This window comes from Galleria mellonella, unplaced genomic scaffold (genome assembly GCF_026898425.1).
Source record: "Galleria mellonella isolate WM207_F2 unplaced genomic scaffold, CSIRO_AGI_GalMel_v1 utg165, whole genome shotgun sequence".
Classification (NCBI taxonomy): Eukaryota; Metazoa; Arthropoda; class Insecta; order Lepidoptera; family Pyralidae; genus Galleria; species Galleria mellonella.
In genome coordinates this window covers 1833172-1845378 of record NW_026442009.1, presented here as the reverse complement: position 1 = coordinate 1845378, position 12207 = coordinate 1833172, and the positions used below count along the sequence as shown (strand labels likewise).

Sequence of the window (12207 nt, the reverse complement as noted above, 5' to 3'; positions counted from 1 at the left end):
CAGCACGTCTTTGAATTAAATTGAGGAAGCTCGTTATGTACTGGGCTGAATAATTCTAAAGATGGAAAAAATATTCTACGCAAGATCTAATTTGGGCTTAATATGATACGATACTTAATATGATGGCGTTATGCAGGTGTAAAAAATTATGCATTTTATTCAAAATCCCTAGTTTTCTACCAACAATTTATTTGACATTTTCAATTTCCTTCTTAAATTTAGATCAGTTCGAATTTGCTTTCCCAGAATAACCAATCTGTCCTGTAAATTTATTAGCATGTCCTGAAAAGAAAGAGAAGGAATGAAAAGGGGTTAGTAGAAAACAGGTACATTTGCGTCTTGTTAGCGAAAAACATCGAGATTATTACGACCCCAGATTGCAATTTTATTAAGGGTCTTGTCATCTTCTTGTACCAAGAACTTGCGGCACTCTTGAATTTCATTCAAACCAGCTATCCGCTGCACTGTGTATTGCTTGTGAACAGTAATATTATCTGCATAACAATGGATGCTCCCAAGGGATAACATGTAATTGATATGAATAAGAAAAAGAGTAGGAAATAATACAACGCCCTGCAGTACACCAGCGTTAATTGATTTAAGATCAGATTTACTCCTATCTACAAGAACTCTGACAGAGCGCTGATATGATTTTGATGGAAATTTGCTATTCATTAATACAGGCAGTCAGGTAGACTATATGTCAACTCGGAAAGAAGAGTCTTGCCAAATCTTCGAAATGTCCAGGCTAACTGCTAATGCTTCATAAAAAAAAAGCGCTTTACACCAATAATGCTTAACGAACAGTAAAAAATCACCTGTTGACTGTTTCATTACCGCCAGTATGGCTCTAAAGCCATACTGGCGGTAATGTAGAATGGGGTTGTCTTCGAAGTATGATATAATTTGATCATTGACAATCCGTTCAATTACTTTACAGGAAGTGATGGCAATTGGTACCCAATTGGAGAGGTTGGATTTATCATTTTCTTTCTTTGGTATTGGTTATACATTAGCTACCTTCCAAACTGACGGAATAATGCCAGTTGAACAAGACAAGTGATATAGTCGTATCAGTACTAATGCCAGCTCGGGTGCACATGTCTTTGTAGCAGGTACACAGGCTAGAAGGTGTACCACAGTACTTATAAAAATATAATATTGATTTGTGAGCATTTAAATCTCAAAGTTAGGTCTAATACTGAGTTTATATTTTAGTATGTATTAACAGAATGATGTATAAGTATATAATGGTACATGGTAAAAAGATAATAATAGTATTTCTAAAAATGAAAATTAAAATGCTGTCGCGTGGTCTAAGGGAACATATCGTTAGAGGGATGGGCAAAAGTAACCGTCTTAAAATATTATTAAAAACCTAACTGCGGTTGCCAATCTGCCTGCTAAGCATAATTACTAGCAAAACTCCCCTTATGATAAAAGCTTATGTTCAAGATGGATAGATAATGGCTGATATGATAATATTGAATGGTACACGGTGACGAAGATAATTATAAGATTTTTTAAAAATAAAAATTAATAATAGAATAAATAATAAAATAAATATTTTTTTATTTCCACGTTTCCCATTTATTTATAGTTTACATTTTATTGCAATTCATTTTTATTAATTTCTTATGCCAATTTTAGTTTTCTTTACAAGCTATGTACTATTCTCAACTTATGTTTAAACTTTAAATTTCAATAAAGATTTATTTCAAAAGAAAAAAAATAAAAGTTATTTTATATATATATTGAGTTTTCCTTTCCTAAAACACCTATCAATTCTGTAAGTCACAGTCTATTAATTTTTCATCTGTTATTTACCGCAATTTATTGACTACTAGATGGTTATTTCTTAACCACATTAAATTATTAACAACGGGTGTTTTTAATTATGTAACTTAAATCATGACCGTTTATGGTATATTGCTTTTGTATATATGTTGTCAATGTCAAAGTAAATCTCAAGTAAGGAAATATCTATTTATATTCCAGACAAATTATCTTTTTGAAGACTAGGCATGGTCTCCGACCTTAGCCTGTTCCAAACGGAACAAACGTACTAAAAAAAAAAAAAAGTAAGGAAATATCTATAGGCGGCTGTCATTGTTATGTCAAATGAACAATTTAGATATCTAGTGTGTTGTGTGCTGATTTTTTATTATCACATTTTCTAAAAAATTGATGTTTATTATTTCAAATTCTTGTAAAATATAGTGTGCAAAAAATGTTACGCTACGTACTGGCATTATTAATAATCAACTCGTACTCGGGTAGTTTGGGTGCACCACATAATAACTCTTTGTCTGCTTTGCTCGACGCACTTTCAAAACGTTGTGAAAATCATTTCGTGGTAGCACAAATAGAAAATCAAATCCAAGAATGTAATGATTCGAATCATAATATGAAAAGAAAATTCGAATGTTTAATATTCTATGATATAAATAATCAATTGTGCACTGCAATTTCTCAGTCCAAGATAAACATTTCCGAGGATTATGCGGAGAAAGTAAACAAAAAATATAATGTCAAAAATCTTTGCGAATCTGCTAAAAGATGGACGTTTTCAAAATTATCTGATAAATATTTAACAGATGTAAAACTAGTTTTCCAAAATCCCATGAAATGTGCTGCTGTATGCGAAGTTGAAGATTTTAGCAGCGATGACTCAATTTTCTATTGTAAATATTATAATTGGGGCTGGGAAATATTAAATCCTCAGGTTACTCCTACAGCACAAGTGAACAATGTGATTAAACCTGTTGTGGGTGATACATCAGCTACTGGTCTTAAACTAGATGAGACACATGTCAACAATACTGATGCTCAAGTTAAAGATATAACATCGAGCACGAAAACAAGTGAAACAAAAACTGAATTAACCCCAGACAAACAAAATTCCATAAAAACAGATGAAGCTGTGAAAGATGCCAATACAGATTATATTAGTCATATACCTACTGTGAAAACTCAAGTACTTGATGATATATCTCATATACCAGAGAAAGCAGATCAAATTGAAGACATACAAGTTGTAGCGGATAATAAAAAAAGTGATGAAAAAAGTACTAAAAGTATTGCTGAAAATGGAAAAAATGTTGCAGAAGACAAGCCTGAAGATGTACCAATAAGTGTTTCTGGTGATCAGGTTAATAATGCAGTGATTCCTCAACCCGATGTGAAAAAAGGGGAAAGTGCCAATGACTTGCTCAATCAACTTGAAATTCCTAAAGGGGATGTAAAACCAAATGATGCTGATGATTATCAGGGCAATGATTTAGGTAAGTACCCAATGATAAAACATTATATTCTTATATTAATTTTATGTTATACTGATAAGTTTCCAGTAACTAAATGCGACATGAGAAAAGTTGTATCAGTCAAGTGGTTATAATTCTAAATAGTAGTATGATTATGCATTATGACATGGTGTAGGTCACTAAAGTCAATAAAAAAGTATGTGTCATGTCTATTCCGACTTTGATTCCAAAGACATTCAGAACATAGTTTCTACTGTAAAAACGGACAAAATATTATGATCCTAATGAGATACCAACAAATAATAAAAGGTGAGTGTGAAGTCAGGTCAGTTAGATCATGATAAATTGTCCAGGGATCAATCAATATGTTTTCTAGAGGGAATAGTATGGAGATTTTTTTTTAATGGATGATAATAGAATGGTTACCCACGTGTGGTATACACTGGCAAGGCACCAGTGAGAGATGATAGGTGAGAGTGAAGTTGGTCAGTTAGCCCATTGTGACTAATCTAACAATAAATCAATCACAATGGTTTCCAGGGGGAACCACGAGGAGGTTGATCTGACAGATTATATTGCTAGCAATGGGGTTACTAATCCCAATTACTAACAATCCCTTCTCCCCCACAGTATGGAGGTTGACCTGGCAAGGTATTTTGCTAGTAATGTAGGTTATTTAGTGTTCATTACACTTTCAATTTAGCTGGTTTGATTCCATTTGGAGTAAATTAAAAATCTGTAACGTGTTACTAGTTACATATGTAAACAAGTCTGTGTGAAGATGGCATAAAAATACAATATGTTATAACACTTGCATCACTAGGATATATAGTGTCATATATATCTCATATCAGGTTAATAAACATGATGTGAAAAACTATATTTAAGTCTTATTATAATTTATTTTACAGATTCCGAAGAAGGCAAAGAAGGTCTACCAGATACCCAAGGCAATGATGATGGTGATGATCCTGTTTTATCTGATTTAGACCTTAAACCTGTACAGGATGAAAATAAAAATACACCCAAGAGAATTCAATCAGCAATTAATTCATTCAGTGCAGACATTTCTCAGAGAGGTGATTTCTTTTTTAAATGATGTCAAACTCCTATTTTTATGTACTAACATATATAATTGTAACTAGACATCTTATGGGGTATATTCAGTTAATATCAGGAATTACCCCTTAGACTTTTATTATTTATTTTATAAATGTTTAAGTCCATTATTTTTTAAATAATCTAAATTTACTCAAAAATCTCAATGTGGTAACCTATGTTATTAGTTTTCTGATCATACTCATTTTGACATAGATATATAAAAACGTAGTAATGTATTTATCAATATAAATGTTCAGGCTTCAGAAATTTCATAGTATAACTGTTTACTCAGATGTATTGCTGTTTAGTACACAACGTAAAGTCTTTACAATTTAGAGTTGCGAGGAAAATTATTGAAAAAATATTCCTGTTAAGACAATTAGTTGTGTATATCAGTCAGATTACAAGAAAAGTGTATATTAATATCTTTTACAAAACTTGTGGTTTAATTAGTTTTTTTCTTTGTTCTCATAATAATATGTTAAATAGAAGCTGGCTATTTGTTTAAATTACTTACTGCTCTAAAATATTGTTCTAAAATATCTTGTTTGTTTTTCAGAATTTTATCCAAACTCAATTCCGGAAGACTTCACTGAGGATGATGATCATTTCTTTCCATTCTTCTTAACTGCAATTATTCTAGTAGTTTTGCTGTATGTACTATATCACAACAAGAATAAAGTAAGCAAAGTGGTAAGCATTTCATATTGAAAGCTACTTTTGTACTCCTTTTTTTTCTTATAAACAAAAATATTGGATATATATATATTTACTCACTTTTGTAATGTTCTTTAATTTAACTATATTTATTGTGTCTATGGTATAATAACATCTTCAGCAATACTGAACTGATGTTGATCTGATGATTATTTAGTTTTCAATATATCAATAACAATAATTCTCTGTGTGGTCCCAGCATAGAATGGACCACCCTTTTCTTTCCTGTAGTGTTGTAAGAGGTGACTAAAAGAACTTAATGGTCAAGTGATGGGCAGCAATGTCCCTCTGAAAATATCACCAAGGACTAACTGTAGTTACTATTCTGCCCACCAGAGGGGGAAGGGATTGTTAGTAATGGGAAAGTTAGTCCTTATTGCTATCAATATAACCTATCAGTTTGATCTCCACTGCAATTCCCCCTGGAAACTATCACGATGAATTTTCTCTTTGTCTTTTCATCCTTACCTATCACCTCTCACTGGTACCCTGCCAGTGTATACTGATAAGGCAGGCGGGCTTACTTTGCCTATCACCCAATGCCTGCCTGCCAAGTGCAACAACTATAGGCAAAACCACTCCAATAAGTGGATACCTATGTTCAGCAGTGGACAGTTAATGGCTGATATAATAATATCAATAACAACTGAGTGTTGTCATTGTACTGCTTAAATTTTAATGATTTGGGCATTATGTAAGTATTTCTCAATGGCTAAAGTAAAAAATATAGGGTTCTCATAAATGAAATGTTGAAATAGGTAAACATTAAATTGAACACTAGACACAAAATGGAAATTGACAAATACATAACTCTTAGTAAGCGAGATAGAAAGTACCTAATTTGTTATTCTTTATCATTAGCTAACTCAACTGTGGTGTAAGTGGGATACAGGACAACACAAAATATTTATATAAATTAATTGTCTTGTCGAAAATTCTTGCACTATAATTATTAATTGGTTCTAAAATTAATAAAAACTGTCTATTTATCTTTATCCCAAATGACATGGATTAGGTAATTTTATCCACTTTTATGAACTTATACATACACTTTGACTCTGTAGATTTTTGAGTCCGATTTAGATAGTGTATTGTATTGGTCTAACTCAAGAAACATTTTGTTTTGCAGGTCCTTGGTTTAATAGTAGAAGGTAGACAACCTGGTCGCCGTCGCAATAGCCGGGGGCATGCATATCGACGTTTGGACACATTAGAACAAGCTATGAGTGGTAATTTAGCTGCACCTCCTAGCAAAATTATATACTGAACATTTTTGTAATAGGACACAATACAATGAAAATTTTCAAGGAGTATTGGTGATGTGTTATTATACACAAGATAAATTTTACATGCCGGTGCCATATGGTAACATATAGTTCTTTAAATTAAAGAATATTAATATGTATATATAACACTTTGCTTGGTACAAATTTTATTATAAAATTTCATTTATATCTAAATCAATGCAAGTAAATGTTCATTCAGTCTTTCATCTTTTAACATACCTAATGTATTTAATTTTAATTAACGTTAAAATTAAATACACATACTGTTTAATTAGTCGTCATACTTGTTCAATTATAATACACTATAATAATTTATTTTATTCATGTTATAAATTTATTATAACAAATTGATTATAGAACTTTACAAATTGTTGACAATCATCATCAATACTCCATGATATAGTGACAATTAAGAATGTTCATATCAAAATATGGCAACATTTGTATTACCTGTCAATTTTTAAAAGCAAATTGTGATTTTCTATGTTATTAAATGGTTATTTGAATTCTGCAAAAATAATCAGAACAAATTGCATAATGTAAATTTAACAATAAAAATGTGCTATGTCATATTCTACTTTTTAAATTTGTAAATACGTTCAGTCGTCAAATTCCAAAATATTTGTAATAGTTCAATATGACTGTTATTGTATAATAATCCCCTGACTTTATTGGCGTGACAGGGACATGTTTTTTTTTTATTGATAGGTGAAATTTGAATGGTAACCCCGCCTGTGCTAACGGTATATGTTGGCGGGGCACCAATGAAGGGTGATCGATGAAAATGAAAACAGGCCAGTTAGCCCATCATGATGAATTTATCAGGAATTAACCATGATAGTTTCCAAGGGGAACCGCGTGGAGGTCGACCTGGTTAGGTATATTGTTAGCAATGGGATTCTTAGTCTTCATTATTAACAATCCCTCCCCCCCCCCCCCCATAGGGACATATTTATACATTAGTATAAATTTCTCCCTCCCATATAGTACGTGTAGTCCAAATTTCTAAGTAACCGTTAAGGCTAAAGTAACACACTTTTACATTTATAATATTAGTAAAGATTATAAATAATTATGTTTGAATTTTATCAGGTGTTACAAACGTTGCGACTTTCGGTATAAACTTTCTTAATTATTCGTCACTAATGTTGAAATGCCGATAATATTGTTGTGACTCTAAATACTAACATATAGTATCTAGTGTATTATTTCTATTTCACATAAACCTACATATATGGTCCAACATCTATGTCTTTTATATTTATATATAACATTATATAAATTTATAAAAGTCTTTGTCATCTTTATATAGAACATTGGTGCAGGTTGATTTCAACACAATCTGTATGTTAGAAATAAAATATAATGTCTTTTATACAATTCTATATTTTTAAATTATTTTGTTGTTTAGTTTTTTTTTGACAGAATTGTTAAGGCTAATTTAATTGGACCTATTATATTTTTTTTATTGTAAATTGCGAATTTAATATTATTTAAAATATGACTGGATAAAATTATAATTTATTGATACTGTTTTAAGATATTTTGTAAAAAAAAAAAAATGCACTTGATACAATGACTGGTTGGTAGAAGAATGTTAATGACATTCATTATCACTTAGTATATATCTTCATACATTTATTTAATGCAGTGAACAAGTACAATATTAGATTGTAATAGGATAATTGTAACATAACTGTTTGTATGTACGTATACATTAATATACTTTCAATTGTTATTATCCTATAAAACTTTTATACCTACTTTAACAAAGATGTTTCGCGCGCGGTTTACTTAATAATGATTTCGTGTCTTACAATTTAAATGTCATTTCGGATTGTGCTGGTATCAGATTAGAAACATCTTTCCCTTCTCATGAAAAATAAAATTATCCTCAGGTATTTTGAAGCGACTAGAAGCGAATTTTTGAGCGACTACGATAAAGAGATTCTCAAATGTTAAGCATTGGCATCGTCAATATTTAATCAATTTTCGATTTTTATTTTGTAATCGTTAGAATTTGCTAGTTTTTTGACGATCGAAGCTAAAATTTTTTTTCGCCGATTGAAAAACTGCTTGTTGCTGAGTAAAATCTATGTGTTAACACGCTATAACAGATTCTAGGGTAAAGTTTAATTAATATTATTTAAAGGACGATCCAGCTTGGTCTTATGTAGTATTTCATTAATTTATAAAGAAAAAAATTTGTCGTCTTAAATTTAGATCTCATTGAAGTTACACTTCGTCGTAATATATTGTACGTAAATTATTTGTCATTGAAATTACATATGTGCAAATATATTAATTTATGCATTGTTATTTGAACATAACAATACCGGCTCAATATTGTTCTTTATGGCAGTCTATGGGGGAGAAGTGAACTGTATTCAACAATGGACAATTATACCGGGACATAGGACATAAATTATCGTTAACATCATATTTATTTTTTGGTTCCGGTTGTGAAAAGATAGCAATATATTAAGTACATAAGATGATTGTTAATGTTATACACGACTGAGTATCATGCCAGTTTTATTTTAGCGTAGTATTTAAAACCTATTTTAGTCATAAATATGCTTTCCTGTCATTAAAATAATTATTCCCTGTAAGGGATACATTAACATAAGATTTAGTTTATTTCACTTGGTATTTAAAATAAATCGTAAAATGTATTTCTTTTTATTTTTCATTTCTTTCATCTAGTTAGCCTTGTGGTCCCAGCATAGAATGGGCCACCCCTTCCTTTTCCGTGGGTGTCGTAAAAGGCGACTAAAGGAATTTAATGATTGAGAGATGGGCAGCAGTGCCTCTCTGAATATATTACCAAATACTAACTGCGATTGGCAACTCGCCTGCCAAGAGTGGTAACTAGTGGCAAAATCGCTCAAGGGCGAGGCCAATAAATATTGGCCTCCCCCTTGGGCGATTGCTGAATAGCAGTGGTCAGTTAGCGGCTGAGATGATGATTATTTAGTTCATTCCCGGACTTCCAAAATATCTAAAAGCACCCAATTGAATTATTTAACGCACTGTTTTTATATAAGATGGAATGGTAACCCCAATAATCTATATATCGTACAAAGGTATTTTATCCAAATTTCATTAAAATAGATGTATACTTTTGATTTTGAATGTAATAACTGTCAAAAAACAAATTATATGTCGCCATCTGACGCTATATTTGTATTTATCAAGTTCACACCACAGTGTGCCATCTGTTTATATTTAGAAGAAGCATCGAAATTGTTAATAAGTTCTCTACGAGTTACGGTACTCGTACCTGCATATAAGCCTAGATGACGTTATTTGTAATATTTCGATTGTTTTAAAATGCACTTTTACCAACAGCGCCATTTATGAGCTAATAATAGTGGAACACAGATTTCATATTATTAATTTTAGTTCTAAAATTGCTCAGTAGAGGCTCAATACTTATTAACTATGTAACGGTTCGTCATATATGTAAAAATACATTTAACGTCATCTTGTGGAGAGGTGTTGAACTTGCAAGAAATTTAAATAATTAATATTTTAATGTTTACAGAAAAATGTATAAAGCTAGAAAACGATCTAACAAAATTAATACTATATGAAGGTCCATTTAATATTAATTTATGATGTTTGATATTGATGCATTGTTAAATCGATGTTCAAAATGGCTACGGTAAACACTTACCATCGGGTGGGCTGTATGCTTGGTTGCCACCTCAGTGGTATAAAAAAAATTGTACGTCATAATGGATCTGAATAAATAAAACTCCCATTTTCATAAGAAAATCATATATGTTACAAAATTTATAAATTAGAATATATAATAAATTTTGAGTAGGATTTAGTGAATTTATAGGACATACAATAAGGACTTAAAATTAATTATATCACTGTCGAATTTTACAGAAGAATCGGAAGTTGGAAACATATTCTACATTTTTACGTGAAGAGGGCACTTTGCGTATATAAATTAATAGAAATTCATTGATTATATGATATTATTTTATGATAAAAGTTAGTAATAAAATAAGAAAGCATTATAGTGAAAATATGATTACTTAATTAACTTTGGAAGGAAAAATTTATTTAAATGGACACTAAATTTACTACTATAGATAAACTATGAATTGAATAATATTTTATGTACGTAGGCGGGAAGAAGAGAATTTAAATTTATCTCCTGACTAGGAAAAAAATGCAAGAAAGGATACGATTGTATGTCTATCCGTTTCATTAGTAATGAATATTATCATAGATTAAAATTTATATTATATATTTAATTAATTTTATAAAACTATGATATTAGTATATGTTTTGATTCTGAATGATTTTGTTTAGGAATAATACATTTATAATTTATGAAGTTAGTTGGAAAATGTAAAGCGTGGTATTTTGGCACGAACTAATAGAAATAGAGCACATAGGTAACCTAAATTGGGGATAACGAATAGGAATGAATTGAATGAAGTTTTGGGAAATTGGAGGGAAAAATGAACGAAGGATAGAGTGACGAAGGAATGACGAGGGGAGATCCTATAAAAGAGCCTGAATGGAGGGTCTCACTCTTTTTTCTCATTTGGCGCGCTTGCAGCAAAAATTGGAAGAACACTGATCGGGTCCGTAAGGAAAGCTCCCTTCCGTGCTGGTCGAGACTGCCCGATTCGCTTGGTTCATTTATTTTAAATTTTATAGTGTTTAATTTAATTAAATTCGGGAGTGAATTGCGAGTTCCTGGTTGGCGTGATGCGGGTTCCTGATTGCTGGTATCTGATTGGCGTGTAGCAGGTTCGAGGTTGGCGTAATCCAGTGAGTCCGTTCCGTTTTCTTGACTTCATATTATTTCCTCGTGTTTTCAGAATATATAGAATAGGATTCAATCAGCTTAGAGTAGTTTAAATTCATTATAATCAAGTTTCAATTTTAAAAATTTAAATTAAATTTTACATTAGATATAGGAATAGCGAGGGTTTTAATAGGGTTTTCAGCTAGCAAAAATAATTGGAATTGAGAAGAACTTTTATCAATAGGTTTAGTGAATAGCTAGGTATAGTTTTGCAAATAATAAATTCAGAATGTATTTAAACATTAATAGATTTTTGCTAAATATGATTTAGGACTAGCTATGGTTTTGCTAGGGATTTCAGCTAGCGTAGGAGAACATTTAAGATATTAAAACAAAGTGATTAAAGGAATAATGTTCAAAAAAAAAAAAATGGATGTGTGTAGATAATCCACAATTTCATAATGCTGTGTGTGACCGAATAATTATTAATTGTATGACTAATAATGTTATTTTCAATCATCTATTTATTCTTTATATATTTACTTTAACTAATTAATTTTATTTCAACGTCAATACGATTTTATGTGCATGTGTGTACCTATAAGTTGTCTATTTTATCATTTAAGTTTACTATATTCATTTTAAATTTCATGTGCATGTGTGTATTATTTCATACATATTCATATTCATCACGCTACGATCAATAGGAGCAGAGCGGTGATGGGAAATGTGTATGTTACATCAAAACCACTGAACCGTGAGGAAGAACATAGGCTACTATATTATATATATATATATATATATATATATATATATATATATATATATATAGAATAATTACTATACACATAAGTAATTCTACTGTCAATTGTAAATATTACTTTATGTTTGAGCTTTAAAGGCATGAACGGTTTGCGCCATTCAGGTATAATTTCAGAGAGAATTCCAAAGTCTAGCAGCTTGCATTGTAAAGGATTTGGTGTAGGACTGGAAGTTATGGTTAGGTAATTCCAATGTATGATTTTCTTGACAACGCACACGGGGATCGAGGATTCTAGAAAAA

The 12207-nt window shown here is 30.8% G+C and overlaps 1 protein-coding gene across 2 annotated transcripts; it reads left to right on the top strand.

Annotated features, from left to right (window-relative positions):
- Positions 1-2106: 2106 nt before the first annotated feature.
- Positions 2107-9042, top strand: LOC113518807 (trans-Golgi network integral membrane protein TGN38-like). Of its 2 annotated transcripts, none has more exons than XM_026903804.3 (4): positions 2107-3284; positions 4175-4342; positions 4924-5045; positions 6211-9042. In XM_026903804.3, the coding sequence occupies exons 1-4, from the start codon at positions 2231-2233 to the stop codon at positions 6346-6348; spliced, it is 1482 nt and encodes a 493-aa protein (XP_026759605.2). In that variant the 5' UTR covers positions 2107-2230; the 3' UTR covers positions 6349-9042. The 2 variants fall into 2 exon arrangements, with proteins under 2 accessions (XP_026759605.2, XP_026759603.2); XM_026903802.3 differs by having other exon boundaries at positions 4924-5057.
- Positions 9043-12207: the final 3165 nt, after the last annotated feature.

What these genes read in the sequence shown, in the direction of transcription:
- LOC113518807 (XM_026903802.3), top strand. Translation starts at nt 2,231, where the DNA reads ATGTTACGCTACGTACTGGCATTATTAATAATCAACTCGTACTCGGGT. An exon ending in TTATCAGGGCAATGATTTAG is followed by an intron (nt 3,285 to 4,174) that starts GTAAGTACCCAA and finishes TTTATTTTACAG; the next exon opens with ATTCCGAAGAAGGCAAAGAA. An exon ending in AGAATAAAGTAAGCAAAGTG is followed by an intron (nt 5,058 to 6,210) that starts GTAAGCATTTCA and finishes TTTGTTTTGCAG; the next exon opens with GTCCTTGGTTTAATAGTAGA.